The sequence below is a fragment of the Sinocyclocheilus grahami genome, unplaced genomic scaffold (assembly GCF_001515645.1).
Source record: "Sinocyclocheilus grahami isolate Dianchi unplaced genomic scaffold, SAMN03320097.WGS_v1.1 scaffold2433.1, whole genome shotgun sequence".
Lineage (NCBI taxonomy): Eukaryota > Metazoa > Chordata > Actinopteri > Cypriniformes > Cyprinidae > Sinocyclocheilus > Sinocyclocheilus grahami.
The window spans coordinates 39,551-58,162 of NW_015507612.1; the positions used below are offsets into that span (position 1 = coordinate 39,551).

General features: G+C 39.5%; 1 protein-coding gene across 1 annotated transcript; it reads left to right on the top strand.

Moving 5' to 3' along the window:
• Positions 1 to 287: 287 nt before the first annotated feature.
• Positions 288 to 18,304, top strand: LOC107575010 (GTPase IMAP family member 8-like; the record flags this gene model as incomplete). Its single annotated transcript, XM_016261425.1, has 6 exons — positions 288 to 390; positions 4,541 to 5,245; positions 10,871 to 11,575; positions 16,096 to 16,779; positions 17,639 to 17,815; positions 18,158 to 18,304. Coding segments are annotated over exons 1-6 (2,521 nt in total), but the record flags the coding sequence as incomplete, so codon positions are not given.
• Positions 18,305 to 18,612: the final 308 nt, after the last annotated feature.

The following is an 18,612-nucleotide window of genomic DNA, read 5'->3' on the forward strand; positions in this document are numbered from 1 at the left end:
CTCTCCGCTCGTCTTCACATAAACTAGAACATTAAAATTATTAACGCACTTAACAGGTCATCTGACATTTCATACAGTTGATTGATGAGAAATATGATGCAGGGCAACAACTCACTGCGTGATGGAGCCTAGTGTCCCTAAAATTCGAATGGGGGGGGGGTATGTGCTGAAACCCTTTTTCAGTTTCAGCACATGCCCCTCAAAAGGTCTGTGCATGGCCCTGATGAACAGCGTGTTGTGTTTTCACTGGATCACTGTGTGAGTGCAGGACGTGGTGTGGAGCTGGTATGGTATTGCTGGTAAGGAGCTGGCTGGTATTACCTTCCATTGTACAGAACGCAGAGCAGCTGGTGACCAATGCAGAGGAGTGTGCTGAAGCCTGCAGAGAGGGTGAGAGACATGATATGGTATATTGGTGATTTTTTTCTGAAAAATACCTTAAATAAGGATTTTAATTTTTGAGTTATTATTGTTCTTCCATATTTCACAAAAAACTTAAATAGTAAAAATAAACTGGATTTTATGAATGTTGTTGGTCCTGCTGTTGTGTTTGACAGGGCATTGGCTCCTTCAGTGTTCATTCAGTGGAGCTGGATATGGATGGGATCTCAATCATTCAGAAGAGCTCTGAACATCCTGAACTACAGCAGATGACATAAATCTGAGTGCCTTGTAAATATCAATTTAATTGATATTAATTCTGTAAATGTATCATTTATTATTAACTTTTCTCTTTCCTGAAGCATTACATTAAATGTATAAAAATACCTGAAAATTACACAACATCAGGTTTTTCTTCCCTTTTTACTAAATTTAATAAACTATTATTTTAAGAAAATAGCCATGTTGTACTCTGACTATGGATCTTGTGCTTGTTTATTGGCTGTATGAAAATGCAAGTACTTATGAACTATGAGGACACTGAAAATGTCCTCATGAATCACCTTCTCGTTGTAATACCTATGTCATACCCATGTCATTATACACATTTGTGTCCTCATAAACCACATAAACATGCACACACACACACACACACACATATATTGTTTTGTTTTTGCTTTTTTGTAATTCATTGTTTAAAAAAGAAAGAACAATATTGTAAACTTCATAAGTCATCACAACCTAAAACTGAGTGGGATATTTCACTGCATTGCAACTGTTGCTGTATTGTGACATGTTTTCAATGTTTAAAAAGTGCTGAATATAATTGCTTTTCAGATCTCTCTCTCTGTAACTATGCTTCTGTACTTTATTTGTATAAAACATTGCAATTCAGTTAATTTAAATTACATTGTCAAGATGCACAATTTTACCAATTTAGTTAATGGTTTCCATTTGATTCCCATAATAGTATGCTGGTGTGTGACACATAATGATCATCTACTACACCACATGTACGCAAGTACGCTAGTGAAGCATATCTGTTTATTATGATGCCCAGCACTGAACATCTTGAATATGTTCATTCATGTAAATGTGATTAATCTTATTTGGTAATATTGTAATTGTTAATACTTGACAACTGACATGCTCACAAAGTTGCATTGTGGCAAAGAATCCAGGAATTTCACTTTTCTTGTTGCCACTATACGTTGCCATTACAAAGGAAAAAAAAAATTCTCGAAATGTAAAAAGTTTTTTTTCTCGAAACATAATGACTTTATTTTCTAAATTTGATGAGTTTAATCTCAACATTTTATCTCGACTTTATTCTCGAAATTTAACGACTTTTTTCTCGTAATTTAATGTTTATTTTCCATATTTATTCTCTCGAAATCTAACATGTTTTTTCTTGAAATTTAACTACTTTGTTCTCATAATTTAATGAGCTTATTCTTAACATTTTATCTCGACTTTTTTTCCTCGTAATTTAATGAGTTTATTCTCAACATTTTATTTCGACTTTTTTTCTCGAAATGGAAAAAGTTTTTTTTCTCATTTAGGTCTTAAGTGAAAGTAAACATATGCAGTGTTTCCCCTGCCATTATATTAGGGGGGCAGCCCGCCAGATCACAACAGAAGTCATTTAAAGTTACCTTTCCGGTGTACTCTCAATCTGAGGTGGAACTGGTCTGTGCAATCTAGAACTTTTATTTTTATAGCTTTTTGAATGTAGACAAAACGGCATATATATGGAAGTTGTGGGGGCTCTTATTTTGTAATTCCACATCAGACAGTCCTGAAACGACGCAGCTGACATCGTGGGAAGGTGTACTCTCAATCTGAGGTGAAACTGGTCTGTGCAATCTAGAACTTTTATTTTTATATCCTTTTGAATGTAGAGACAAAACAGCAGGGGGGTCGCGTTCGCGTTCGCTGGATGAGGAGCACTGCATTCAGATCAGTTCTCTGACGGTTTTACCGTAATAGGCAGTTTATGCGCGACCCTCGAAATAACGTGGCGGCTAGATTGACCGTGCTTTTCGACTTGGCGGCTGGCTTGACCGCAGTCGCGCACTCCCACTAGTATTTGTAAATATTAAGCCACAAAACGACTATTTAAATATGAATTCTGTGTGTCTCTGTGTTATGAATGGCGCAGACGCGCGGTTTTGTTTACTACTTGTACTGAAGCATGTGTGACGCTTGCTTGATTTTAGCCTCACTAAATGAGGACATAAATACATGAACAACATCTCCAGAACTGCTCTCTCCTGAACTGAGAGTCACTTCATGTGCATTTGACCGTTTCATTTGAGTAAAACTATCCTCATATTATATACACAGAAATGTAAAGGTATTCACGGCAACCCGTCAAAATAAAAGTTCGGTTTAACTTGAGGGCATTGCGGCAGAAATATATTACACACCAGAATGTACATAATAGGCTGCTGCTGCTGCTGCTACTACTACTAAAATTATTAAAACCTTATTTTTAAGGAATAATCATACAATATTTCTTCAATGTTTTAATTGTAATATTAAATTCCTTTTATTTTCCAAGAATAAATGAAACTTGTTTTTATGCTTTCAAATAATTAGACAAGCTAAAACCGAATTTGGTAACAATAAAACATAAGGTTGGGCCCTAGGGCCCTAAACATGTCATTTTTGTTACATTTTTAATAAATTGATGTTAAATTGTTTAAGAATTGTTTGATTAATCAAATTGAATTGAACCATTAAAAAGGAGTCCAGAAACATCACCCAATCACTGCTGTTATAAAGCCAAATGTTATGTGAAATGTTCTTACTCTTAATTTTCCTAATTAATAAGGATTTTTGGTTAGCTAATTGTGAGTGACTTTGAGCTTCTTTTTTTTTCATAGTCACCTATTAAATAGGTGGCTGCATTTTTTGCGGCTCATTTCCAGAATGCAGTTGAATTTTGGGATTGCTGGTGCTTGGCCCCATACAGCCTAATAAATAAACACAGTTGTTAAATATTCCTACCTGAAGTTTGTGTCAGAGTTATATTCTGTTTTGACTTCATTTCTACTGTGTTCTGTTCCTGTTTGCCTGTTTTTTCAGTTGCCTGTGTTTTCTTTTTCTTGATACATCAGAAAGAGTGTATTCATTGATTGGATGGCCAGTTTTACATGTGAAATGTTTGAATCATTGGCTTTTGGTAATATTATAATTGAAAATACTTAATATGTAAATGTGATACATAATGTGTATTTGCAAATCCAAAAAAAGCAATTTTCTCTGTAATTCATAAACAAAAGCAGTTAGCCATGATCGATGATTAAATCTAATCTGAGAGCTGAACTCCCTTCATGAAAGATGCATATATATGATAAACATGGTTAATGAAATGGTAGACAGTTTTTAAGCATTCTTATTATTGTAAGGCCTTTATTCTGATAAAGAGAAAAGGATACAAGTTTGACATTACACTCCAGATATAGGGGGAAGTCGTGGCCTAATGGTTAGAGAGTCGGACTCATAACCCAAAGGTTGTGGGTTCGAGTCTCGTACCGGCAGGGATTGTAGGTGGGGGGAGAGAATGTATAGCGCTCTCTTCCACCTTCAATACCACGACTGAGGTGCCCTTGAGCAAGGCACCGAACCCCCAACTGCTCCCCGGGCGCCGCAGCATAAATGGCTGCCCACTGCTCCGGGTGTGTGTTCACTGCTGTGTGTGTGCGCACTTTGGATGGGTAAATGCAGAGCACTAATTCCAAGTATGGGTCACCATACTTGGCCACATGTCACTTCACTTACTAGCTACTAACTTTATCTCAGTAAAACCCCATTCAGATAGGGCTTTAGTGTTCACACCTGCACTACAGTAACTCCAATAAACACCAGCCTCCAGTGACTTTTGGGTTTTGTTGGATCAGTGTGTTAAACCTGTTAGCGTTTGATGGTCAAGTAAAAAACAAAAACAATTATATATATATGTCATTTATAATAGAACATGAAGGTTCAGGTCACCCTGACAGATTTATTTTGTGATAATGACATGACAATGTACAATATCACTTATTTATTTTATTACTTAAAAGTTTTATTAAATATATGTAGAGTGGATATTTACAGATTCTCAACGCAATATTATTTTGAAAAGGTGTGTTTTGTTCTCTGTTTGTTGCAGATGATGCTCAACGTCTCTCAGAGCTGAGGATTGTGTTAATGGGGTATAAACTTGCTGGTAAGAGTTCAACAGGAAACAGCATCCTGGGCAGAGAGGAGTTTGACTTGAAGAGATCTGCTCATTGTGAGAAGAGATATGGAGAAGTAGCAGACAGACACATCACTGTCATTGAAGCTCCAGGATTGTGGATGGATGTTCCTGTAGAGTTCAGCTCTGAGTTACTGAAGCAGGAGATTTTGCTCAGTGTGTCTCTGTGTGTCCCAGGACCACATGCTGTACTACTGATCATACGTGTGGATATTGGATTTAAAGAGAATGAGAGAAAAGTATTGCAGGGGCATCTAGATCTTCTCGGTGAGAGAGTCTGGAGTCACACTATAGTGCTGTTCACTCATGGAGACTCACTGTTAGACACATCTATAGAGCAGCACATTGAGAGTGAAGGGCAGGATCTCCAGTGGCTGCTGGACAAATGTGGGAACAGATATCATGTTCTCAACAATCAAAAAAGGAGTGATGACACACAGATCAAGGAGCTGCTGGACAAGATTGAGGAGACAGTGACACAAAACAACGGCTGCTATTTTGAAATAGACAGAAAGATTTTGCAGGAGATTAAAGAGAGAAGAAGAGCAGAGGAAAAGAGAGCAGAAGAACGAACGAAGAGGATGAAAAAACAGAGAAACGACATCAGATCACAGATGAGTGAGTCTGAAATTTTATGAAATTAGAGAGTCATGGCAACAGAACAAAGAAGGATCCTATTTTAACAGTGTTTTTACTTCCATGTTAGTCTACAGTTTAGGGGGTAACTCATTACATGTAATGCAAGTTATGTAATCAGTTATCCTTCAGGAACTCGAGCTGCATCAAAACGCTTTGGGAGCGCCCTGGCTAGACTACATTCTGAAGCATGTGTGAAATCAGTCCAATGGAGAAGCGAGACGTCACGAGCAAGGTGACGTGAGCAACCAGTGCGCATAAAGGCGCATCCGGCAAACGCACATGTTAGCTTCTGCTCTTCAGCGAGCACCTCTATGGTGTGTATGTGTCTGCATAAGCACAGTCAGTAAGGAGAAACTCTGTTAGAAAGAAAGCAAATATGTCAAAGTGTAATTCCAAATCTGTGGCGAGTAGACGGCATTTCAAGTCGTGTGTTCCTCTCTGCCCGCGCTATCTCTCGGGTGGGGATACACACTATTTGTACGTCGTCTGTTTGGGAGCGGAGCATGCACGGTCAGTTCTCGAGGGGGCTGACTGTCATGATTGTGAGCTTCTCCCGCTCCGTGTGCTACGCTCCCGCCTGGCCGTCTTCGATGAAAGCGGCCAGGCTCGCGATCCTGCTGGGTCCGGTCCTGGACCGGACTGTTATCGTGGGGATCGCAAGTGGATTTAGCGGAGGGATCCGAGACGGGCACGTCCTTATCTCGTTCCTCACCCGCTAGATTCACAGCTCCCTCTCAGGAATCGGAAGCCCAGCCCATGGTTTCTTCCCCCCGGAGAGAGAGCCAGACACTTCATCTGTCTTCCTCCGAGGAGGTTGACGTGATGAGCTTCGACACGGAGGAGACTGTGGACTTGCCAGCACAGTCCCTCGCATATGAGGAGCTCGTGGAGGTTGTGACTTGCGTTGTAGCCAAGCTTAACATCGATTGGCCAGCCGAGAAACAGGACGTTCGTCCCAAAAGCAAGCTGGACGAGTGCTTCCAAAAAGCTAGATCGTAAACCTTCACAGCAGGGCCTTCCGTTTTTCCCTGATCTCCATGCTGAGATGTCGAGATCGTGGGAGAAACCGTATTCATCCTGACTCTTCAGCCCTACGGTCGCAAATTATTCGAACATCTCAGGGCTGAATGAGAAGGGATATGGGGCGATGCCGGCGGTGGATCAGACGCTCGCAAGTTATCTCTCCCCGTCCTCCGCATCATCCCTGAAGGCCCCGAAGCTTCCCACCAGGCGAGTAAAGCTGACATCCAGCCTGGTTGGGAAAGCATACACGGCAGCAGGCCATGGCGGTGTTGCAGGCTTACCAGGCCGACCTGCTAAAAGACCTGGATGAGAGGTCTTTTAGTTCAGCTCCCGTTCAGCAGCCCTGGACGTCTAGCTCCTCATATCGCCAGACCCAGAAACAGAGCGTAGTAACCCATACCCCCCCCGCAGAAAGCGCAGGGGTCGGGGTGGCACTCTCAATCGGGGTCTTCGAAGCAGAAAGCGGATCTGCAGACCATTATTCTGTCTAAGAAGACCTCTGCCAAGCGGCCCTGACGCCACCATCATTAGGGCCCTGAGGGCAGCCCCCCTGGGGAGGAGAGGTACAAACCTCAGTATACGGTGCCTGATCCTCCTCAGTGCCTTCAGGGAGCTTCACTGACACCCCTGCCACCCCTGGTGCTTCAGGGCTCAGTGATCTTCGATGAGCGAATTTCCCAACTGCCGCCCGGCGACGGTATGGCTCAGGAAAGCTCATCGCCTGAAGTGAGGGTGCTAGAGCAGTCAGACGCAACGTTGGGGGCTCCTTGTCGTCACGTAACACTAACGACAGACGCCTCCCTCATGTGCTGGGGAGCAGTCATGAGTGGCCGCTGTACGCAGGGTCTGTGAGAAGCCCTTCATCTCACGTGGCACATAAACTGCCTGGAGATGCTGGCAGTGTTTCGAGCTCTAAAACACTTACTTCCAGACCTAAGGGGACATCATGTGCTTGTCCGCACAGACAACACATCGGTGGTCTCCTACATCAACCGACAGGGGGGTCTGCGCTCGCGCCCCCTTTACAGGCTGGCGCACCAGATCCTCCTGTGGGCTCAGGGAAAGCTTCTCTCACTCAGAGCAGTCTACATCCCTGGGTACCTCAATCAGGGAGCAGACATCCTGTCGAGGCAGTGGCTGAGGCCCGGGGGATGGAGGCTCCACCCAGAGGTGGTGGCTCCTCTGGAGGGAGTTCCTGCAGGTGGAAGTGGATCTATTTGCATCACAGGAAACAACACACTGTCTGCTCTGGTTCTCCCTCACGCATTGGGCTGGACGCCATGGTGCAGACGTGGCCGAGGCTTCGTCTGTACGGATTTCCCCGATCGCTCTGCTCCTGAGAGTTCTGGAGAGAGTGCCAAGAACGGGGTCCATCTTCTGCTAGCAGCCCCATTCTAGCCGGCCCGAGGATGGTTCTCGGACCTTGTGTCCCTTCTTGACGGTTCTCCGCTGGAGATTCCGATAAGGAGGGACCTCCTCTCTCAGGCGGGGGCACCACCCTTCACCCCTGCCTGAAGTTATGGAAGCTGTGGGTGTGGCCCCTGAGGGGGCACAGCTCCTATCATCCGGACTCAAAGCTGAGGTTGTTGAAATTATACTCCAGTCCAGAGATCCCACCACAAGGAAATTTACGCCTTGAAGTCGAAACTTTTCTCTTCTTGGTGTGGACAGCGACGGCAAGACCCAGTCAACTGCCCATTTGGTACAGTTCTGGAGTTTCTGCAGGAACGCTTCTCCGCAGGGTTATCTCCCTCCACTCTGAAGGTTTATGGGGTGGCAGTAGCTGCTTACCACGCTGTTCAGGGTGGTCAGTCATTGGGAAGACACCCGTTAGTTACACGTTTCCTCCTGAGGCCAGTACAGTGCACCAAGATGCCCTCTTGGGACCTGCCGGTGGTTCTGGAGGCTTTGTGCAATGCTCCTTTCGAGCCCATTGAAAAGATCTCTAACAAGCTCCTCACTCTGAAGACGATCTTCGTACTCACCATATCCTTGCTGAAGAGGATATTGGATCTTCAGGCACTCGCTGTATCGTGCCTGGAGTTTGCTCCGGGCATGGTTAGGGCATTATTTTACCCGAGACCCGGGTATGTCCCTAAGGTGCCCACTTCTTCGCCAGGTCCTGTAGTACTGCAAGCCTTTTGTCCTCTTCCCTTTCAGGAGGCAGGCCAGGAAAGACTCAATCTGCTTTGTCCAGGGCAAGCACTGGACGCTTACGTTCACAGAGCTGCCCAGTGGCGTAAGGCAGATCAGTTATTTGTTTGCTTTGGCCCGCCTAAGAAAGGGGCTCCAGCGTCTAAACAAACCATGAGTAGGTGGGTGGTTGAGACCATCACACTGGCCTACGAGTCCTCTGGCCTCCAGTCACCTGTCGGGGTCAGAGCGCACTTCAGAATATTTGTGCTGCGGTGGGCTGTTCCTCTCCGCACACGTTTATCTGGCTTTACAATTTGGACCTGACATCTACCCCAGGGTCCCAGGTTCTCTCGTCTTGATGTGCTCAGACAGATACACACCAGACAGGGACTTGCTTGTATGGCGCAGTGGGTATTCTCGTTCCCAAAGCGTTTCGACGCAGCTCGAATTCCTGAAGGGGACCATCTCAAGGTTACATATGTAACCATGGTTCCCCGAAGGGAATGAGATGCTGCGTCTCTTGCCATGATCCCTGCTGGCACTCGCTTCCACAGAATCTAACTTGTGCATTTGCCGGATGTGCCTTTATGCTTCCTGGTTGCACACGTCACCCTGCTCGTGACGTCTCGCTTCTCTATTGGACTGATTTCACACGTGCTTCAGAACATGGTCTCGTCAGGGCATTCCCAAAGTGTTTCCCCTTCGGGGAACCATGGTTACATACAACTTTGAGAAGATTACTTTTTTCCAAGTAACTAATAAAGTAACTATCGAAGTTACTTTTTCGAATAAGTTATGCCAGTTACTTTGTTTTCCTGTTTATTGACGGACAGCTCTCCTGTCCGCATGAGTAAATGCAGAGGCATTGAGTGTGCTGTGTAAACATGATGGTTACTGTAGTTCTAGACTAAATGTGAACAACATCTCACTTGCACAAAAACAGATTCAGCAATCCTCAAAATAAATAAAAACTCAGTATTTTTACACAAACCCATAACACACATATCCATAATGTATTTAATCCCATTTTATAAACCAATGTTTTTGCTGCTGACCTTCGATGATCCAATTCAACCATACTAATAAGTAGAAATGACTTCACATAAACATAATATTTGTATTTCAGAAGAAAGGGAACTTTATTCTCCTGCATCTTAAAACTTTCGAGAATTAATTTACATTTCCTTCAGCCTGAACCTTATTCATTTCACTTTTGTTGTGAAAGGGCTTTCACATATGTCAAAAATATAACTTTTTTTATATAAAAAATAAACAAGCAAGCCCAGATGATCTCATTTGTGACAATTTCCACTGAATTAGAGGGTTACTGAAAAATAAGAAATTATATTATTTTTTACATGTATTATTAGCCCAGATCTACATAATGCCATTATTACTCATTATAGTTTGTTTCTTCCTTTGTCTGGCGTTTCTGTAATTCCCAGCCCTTCCCTTTCCTCGATGCATAATTGGTTCCGTTCCTGTCTTTGTGCAAGAGAGAGATTTATTCATTGATTTAGATGAACAGATGTACAGTATAGATGAAGCATTTGATTAAAAATATAATTAATGAAAATAAATTATTTTACAGCATTTTACTATTTACCTTTGTTTAATTTGTGCAACTTAAGCTGTTTCTTTTTCTTTTTCCATAATTCCTAAAGAGAAGTGATTAATTTACTCTTGATTTGGGAGCTGAACCTCATTCATAAATGATATGTTTGTTTTATAATCAATGTAAATGAAATCATGTAGTTCATAAGCATTCTTTTGGTCATTGTAACGATTTTACAGAAAAGCACCCATTCTTATGATTTTGAATAATAATCTCAGTAATTCCACTATTCAGAGAGGGATTCGGGTAAGCGGATCCACAAGGAAGTAGTTACTGTTTATTTGAAAGTATTCTCACGCAAAGCAAATTTGGAAAGTCCACTGAAAACATATATTCCTACATTTTTTTTGACAAAGGCAATGTATGTTAAACGTACGCGTTATTTGGCTATCAAACTATCAATGAACATTTCTGAGGATTTTAATTCTTCCGTTTGTTTTCCCCATGCTGGACAAATCCTGCATGTATGACATGTGTGTGTGTGTGTGTGTGTGTGTGTATAAGTGTGTGTAAGCATCTGTATGTTTCTTGGGAAGGCACTGCCACTTAATGGGTTTCCTCAGAAATGTTCACTTTGATAGTTTGCTTAAGCATGTTGCCAAATAACGTGTACATTCACTTTACTTCGTAAAGTGGCTATGGTATTTCTTATTTTTCATCTCTGATTTTGATCTGTCTTTGAGTGTGTCCTAAGCCGATGCACTGTAACATTGAAGTACTCTGCTGAATTGTGTCACAGGGAAAATGGTGAAGGAGTGTGAAGCAGATATTCACAGTTTGCAGCTAAGTATAATTTTTAATAAGCATGTTTTGTTCTCTGTTTTTTGCAGGTGAAGCCCAACATCTCTCAGAGCTAAGGATTGTGTTAATGGGGTATAGAGCTGCTGGTAAGAGTTCAGCAGGAAACAGCATCCTGGGCAGAGAGGAGTTTGACTTGAAGAGATCTGCTCAGTGTGTGAAGAGACATGGAGAAGTAGCAGACAGACACATCACTGTCATTGAAGCTCCAGGATGGTGGAGGAATTACACTGTAGAGGAGAGTCCTGAGTTACTGAAACAGGAGATTTTGTTCAGTGTGTCTCTGTGTCCTCCAGGACCACACACTGTACTACTGATCATACGTGTGGACACTAGATTTAAAGAGATTCACCGAAAATCAGTGCAAGAACATCTGGATCTTCTTGGTGAGAGAGTCTGGAGTCACACTATAGTGCTGTTCACCTGTGGAGACTCTCTGTTAGACACATCTATAGAGCAGCACATTGAGCGTGAAGGGCAGGATCTCCAGTGGCTGCTGGACAAATGTGGGAACAGATATCATGTTCTCAACAATCAGAACAGGAGTGACCACACTCAGATCAAGGAGCTGCTGGAGAAGATTGAGGAGACAGTGGTACAAAACAACGGATGCCATTTTGAAATAAACAGAAAGCTCTTACAGGAGATTAAAGAGAGAAGAAGAGCAGAGGAAGAGAGAGCAGATGAACAAATGAAGAGAATAAAAAAACGAAGAGACAACATCAGATCACAGATGAGTAAGTGTAAATTTACTGAAACTTGAGTCACAACAACAGCTGCACAACCCAAAAAATATACTATTAATATATACATATAGGCAGAGTGTTTACAATATATATATAAAGAGAAAAATTTTATTTTCTGGACACTAAATAAATAGTAGTTTGATGCTGTTTATGTGTCAGATACTATTTGCACCTCAATGTATTATAAGTAGTACAGTACATTCAGTCCTTTAAGTGGGAAAAAAGAAGTGTCAGTACTCACCCCCACTCCCTCTTATTTATTTTTTAAATAAATAAATAAATACTTTTTAATTTTCAGAATTCACAATAGGGAATTAGTGAAAGTTTAGTTTCAAGTAATTAAATAAAAAATTTTTATACAAATAAGCACAAGTCAAGCTGTGATACCTAACAGGGTCAAAGGGAGGCGCCAAAGACCACTAAACCTCCTGCCTTGACCTGACTGTACTACTATATGGATCCATTCAGAATCATTAAACCACTGACAACTGTATAATTTAAAACACCTTCAGCCAGTGTCCATTATAAAACACTCTTGCTTTTAAGCCAAATACACACTGAAAATAATAATTTACTGCCATCTGGACATAAGTCACTATTCTCTGCATTAGCGCTGTTTTGAACTTACTTTTTGAATTCGCTTACTGGATCCTTGGACCTTCCAGGAGTTAATTGCAAAAAACTGCTTCTTTTTATTTTGAAGTTCTTGTTTTCATTATAATGTACTGATTCAATAATTGATTATTTTTCTACCTCTCCTGACATGCTCTCGCACCCCACACATTAAAAAAACCCTGAGGTAGACTGACTCTGCTTGCATTCATTCACGTGATTTGTCAAGATGAGAGGTGACCCCTCCTGTTAGTGTGATTTATTGGGATTTCTCATCACCCAGACACTGACACTGATGCTTTAACTTTGAGTACCGGCAACATGTCAGAAGTGCCAGTACACTAAAGACTAAAATATAGAAGTGCCGGATCTGCGTACCGGTCTGTACTAGCCCACTTCAAGCACTGAGTACATTTATAATCATGAATGGATGTTATATGATTAAAAGCATCTGCTAAATTATTAAATGTAAAGGTTAATGGAATAATAATATGATTAAATGATAAATTATTATAAATGAATGTATGAATGAATGAAGAATCAATGATATAAAAGAAAAAAAGTAAAACACAATGCAAATGCATGATTGCTCTCTTGAAGCAACACACACACACACACACACACACACACACACCCTTTCCCTAAAGCCCACCCTTAATTTTACTCCTAACTTTAACCACACTGAACCTGCTGATCAAAAATGTATCATCGAAGGTCCAGGAGGGGATCCACAATTTTGAGAACACTACATCCAATTTCATTTAAAAGCTTATGAAATATCTGTTAAACCCTTTTCTCACTGCCACTGGCATTTTTGCTGCATGTTACCAGTTTCTGTTCTGGAAATGGGTATAGTTTAGTTTCAACCTGGAGATCTCCAATGGGCAGGAGCCTCAAACAGGGACAGGGATCTACAAACAATAATAGAAGATATAGAGAGACCCTATGACTACCCTTAACCTGCCCCCTTTTGGTGTTATATCTATATATCTGTATACACATATATGTATATAAGTATATAGACACTGTTAACATTTTTTCGTAAAATTTACGGTAAAAAACCGGCAGCTGTTGTTGCCGGAATTTTACCGTAAAAAATACGGTAGCAACATTTTAGGTTTTAAGGTTTTAACTTAAATTTACAGTTAAATACCGTAATTTCATTAACTGATATAATGTTAATATACCAACCTATTGAAGTACTGAAATCTGTTTTGTACCTTTGTAATACACTGATAACCACCAAATGCAGATGGTGATGAGAAAGTCACATGATGAACCAAAGCCCATCACAAGCAGCTTTTAAATAATAACATATATAGAAGGTCATTCACACAAACACTAAACACCATCAAAGGTAAAACACATGAAACTGAAATAATGCAATAAACTTTCATTTAACAACATTAGGTGTAACATACAACCCTAATATACAAAACTGATAAGAAAAAACTAATAAGAATCATAGTTATTTCAACAAAACAACATCAAATTTGAAATGTAACACAGGGAATTCTGAAAAATTTCAATTTACGGTTATTCACTATAAATTATAGTCTTTTTCACTTCCAAAAACAGTATACTACTGTAAAATTACATTTAATGTCCAATACAGTTTTTCACCGTATATAGGGGAATTTACCGTTAACCATTTAAAAGGTTTTTACTGTAGGATTTTAACAGTCTTTTACCGTTAAATTCACGGTAATTTGTTACAGTGTATAGTATCTACAGTGCTGCTTGAAAGTTTGTGAACCCTTTACGATTTTCTATATTTCTGCATAAATATGACCAAAAACATCATCAGATTTTCACACAAGTCCTGAAAGTAGACATAGAGAACCCAATCAAACAAATGAGACAAAAAATATTTTCTTTGTCATTCTTTGAAAAGGAATAATAATCGGATTCCGACTTCATGTCTATTTTATTATTCAATGCTGTTTTCAGTTTTAATGCTGGTCCTACATGTATAGTCAAAAAATTTATTAATTACACTTACTTTAATTGTACAAAGTTTTTACACACAGTTTATATTGTATATATTATTTATATTATATATTAAAATATTTCTTAGTTGGGTCAAAACTATTTAGTTAATTTAGTTCAGATTAGTGTAAAATATTTAACTTTTTGACATTTGTCAAAGTAAATTTTCTTGCGTGGGACCAACTTGAACAAATAAGAAAAGACTACTGTATTAATGTGAGAACAGCTACTCATTAAGTGGCCACAGCCTGTGCACAAGTGCCACTCTTCTGCATAGTAATCACAACTTTCATTAACATTAAAGAAATTCCTCTAAATATCCAACATATATGACACTAACAGCTCTTTCCCTTTATTGAAAAACACATAAAATAACACTTAATCCCTAAATTGAATCTCCTAATGCAGTCTCTTGCAAAGCATGGTGGGAACTACAGAGCCACTGCCCAGTTAGTTATTTCAACAAAAATTTATGAAAAACTAGTTTTAACACAAATAACTTAAGTAAACATACATTTTAAATATATTAGGTAGAGTGAACACAATGATATTTAGTTACAAAATGCTCAAAAATCATGTTATTTTAACTCAATTTAATTAATTCAACTGAACAAGAGGCAAAAAAAGGCTTTTTAATCCATTTATTATAAGCAACTTTGTTTTTTTGTTTTTTTTTCTTCACAATATTACTGATGTATAGACATTTGCATTTCCAGAGCACAGTTGTGTTTCAATCTTGCTGCTTCTTGGACCTCATGTAGCACAATAAATAATTGTGCTTGTCAAATATCTCCACCTATTTGAGCCACATACATAATATCATTATTAATGAGCATAGTTCTTTTTTCCCCTCTGCTTTCCCAATGGATTGTAAATGAACTGTTTTCTTCTGTGTGCACAAGAGCGATTTATTGATGTGGATGAAAATTTGTATAGATTAAATATTGTATTTTTTTAAAGAATTAGTGAAAGTACTTTATTTTACAGCGTCTTAATATTAATCTTTGCTTAATTTGTGTTTATTGATGTTTAACATGCTGATCAACAAAATGAGGCAATTCTCTTATGATAATTCATAAATAAAAGTTATTTATTAATTATGAATTGGGAAGCTGAATTTCATAAAAGATATGAGACTGATGGCTGAAACAACCTTTACATGTCTTTACTGCATCTGCAGCCAATGAGTTTGCTTGCTCAACTTTCAAATAGTCTGTTCAGTGTTTGCTCGAAGTGATCAGTGGGTATCGGAGATTCTCTGAAACCCTCCACCTCCCTCAGCTGCACGAGATTTCATACAGCAGCAGCACTTCTTACAATCACAGTTACTAAACAAACTCTAAGAAATTTGACATCCAGTAAGTTTTGTTGGCGCAGTGTATTAGTGATTGACTTGCTTAAAAACTACACTTGTTTCATGTACATCATTTACAGGTGCAGCTCAATAAATTAGAATGTCGTGGAAAAGTTCATTTATTTCAGTAATTCAACTTGCAGAAGGCCAACAATTCACTAAAAATTTTTTTTTGGTCTTATGAAGTATTCCAATTTGTTGAGATAGTGAATTGGTGGGTTTTTGTTAAATGTGAGCCAAAATCATCACAATTAAAAGAACCAAAAACTTAAACTATTTCAGTCTGTGTGCATTGAATTTATTTAATACACGAGTTTCACAATTTGAGTTGAATTACTGAAATAAATGAACTTTTCCATGACATTCTAATTTATTGAGATGCACCTGTATAATACGAACTTACAGGTTGAGCATCACATCAGTGTCCAGATCACCCTAATGGGTTTATTTTGTGCTGATGACAATATCACTTATTTGATTTTATTAAATGTATAATTCATCAGGTATTTACAGATTCTCAATACAATATTATTTTAGATGTGTGTATTTATTTCAGGTGAAGCCCAACGTCTCTCAGAGCTGAGGATTGTGTTAATGGGGTATAAACTTGCAGGTAAGAGTTCAACAGGAAACAGCATCCTGGGCAGAGAGGAGTTTAACTTAAAGAGATCTGCTCAGTGTGTGAAGAGACATGGAGAAGTAGCAGACAGACACATCACTGTCATTGAAGCTCCAGGATGGTGGAGTAATTACACTGTAGAGAAGAGTCCTGAGTTACTGAAACAGGAGATTGTGCTCAGTGTGTCTCTGTGTCCTCCAGGACCACACACTGTACTACTGATCATACGTGTGGATATTGGATTTAAAGAGACTGAGAGAAAAGCATTGCAGGGTCATCTGGATCTTCTCGGTGAGAGAGTCTGGAGTCACACTGTAGTGCTCTTCACTCATGGAGACTCTCTGTTAGAAACATCTATAGAGCAGCACATTGAGAGTGAAGGGCAGGATCTCCAGTGGCTGCTGGACAAATGTGGGAACAGGTATCATGTTCTCAACAATCAAAACAGGAGTGACCACACTCAGATCAAGGAGCTGCTGGAGAAGATTGAGGAGACAGTGACACAAAACAAATGCCTTATTAGGAGGAAGAGCAGCCCTATTAAAATACAGGGAACTGACAATAAAATAAAATCAGAAGAGCGAATGCAGCCATGGATAGATGACGTCAGATCACAAACGAGTGAGTGAAATCACAAAACTGTATGAATGTCTCAGTTGTGTTTGTCATCAGTGTTTTTTTTATAGCTCTTCAGATGTTGGTTATGTAAGATTCTTTTATTAAAGGGGTCATATGATGCGATTTCAAGTTCCTCTTCAGGAACTCGAGCTGCGTCGACAAACGGCGATATAATCTCAACCGTAAAGCCATGTTGGCCAATCAGAAGCCTGAAAAAGTTTCCAGTAGTGAAGTGAAGTGACATGTGGCCAAGTATGGTGAGCCATACTAGGAATTAGTGCTCTGCGTTTATACCATCCAAAGTGCACACACACAGCAGTGAACACACACCGTGAACACACACCCGGAGCAGTGATAACCAGATATATATATACATATTTATGGAGATAGCAGTGCATGCTCCGATGTCACAAGCCAAAAACTTTTGCTGTCACTGCAACCGGAGTTTTTTGAAAATCTTTTTCAGGCAGGCGTTTTCAAAAATGTTCGGTTTCAGTGACCTGGTGCAACGTTTGCGTGTGGACGAACGGCCAAACCGCTTAGAAAAAGCTGCGGTTTTGAAAATAACTGTCAGGTACAACCTCTTTCTCAATTCAGGTTTGAATGACAAAAGTCATTCAAACCAAGAGCCACAATGTGCTGTGGTAAATAAAGGTTTATCATCTGAACAGATCATAAGGCACATTACCTGTGTCTGGTGTTCAATTGTTTTAAGCCTTTGATTCTCTAAATGTCAGATTTATGTTAAACTCTTCTGTTCTCATGAAATTATAAAACAGATTTTTATAAATGTGCCTACTACCTAATACATAAACGTAATGTCAGTGTTCTACTAATGATCTGCTCTATTGCATTATTGCAGTCAGTGATGCTGAAGGATGTGATTCGTGCTCTCTGGCAAGTTCTGGTTACGGTTCATCTGAAGCAGACGTCAGGTCAATTTTTGGGTCTTCACATTCCAAAGATGCATCTCTCATAAGCAGATTCAAGTCAGGGGTCCTGAAAATATTTAACAGCAAGGAATTCACACCACCACTGAGTGAGTGTCTTTTGTTTTATTTGACACTTTCCACTTATACCCAGAATATACACATTACATTTGATAAAACATACAAGGCACAAATTCCATATTATTTATATTTTAGACAAACTTACTTATCTTAAAATGTTTTCTGAAGGTTAAGTTTTAAACCTTCAAATCTGCATTGATGTAATTTATGATCAAGCCATTCAATTAATAATAATTAAAAATCTTATCAAATAGACAAAATCTTTTTTATAAATCCAACTTTATTATTTGGATAATGTTTTGAAAGTCCTCACGCTTCATGTACTTATTCCATGCAGAATTCCCTTTTTTAATTCCCTTTTCTTTTTGCAGTGAGTGGAGATGAGAAGTCGAACACATCGTCTCTGGGAAGTCCAGAAGCACACAACAGGTCTTCACATTCTAGAGATTCATCTCACACAAGAAGATATGAACCCAGTGTCCTAAAAATACATAGCATGGAATTCACACCACTACTGAGTGAGTATCTTTTGTTTTATTTGGCACTTTCCACCAATACTGTACACTCTGGTGTACCCTGACAGTTTTATTATAGCACGAGAGGCATAAATCCCATGTTATTTGTAGTGAGACCTGTTAGATATTTTAGACAACCTTTAAATGCTGATTGTGGCATCACCTTTTGACCTTCTCGAAAATTAAGCCTATACATTTATAATCTGTGAACTGATATTGAATTTGTTGTAAAACAAACTATTAATTATTGGCTTATTAAAAAATTATTGTTCAAGTTCAAGTTCAAGTTCAAGTCTGCTTTATTGTCAATT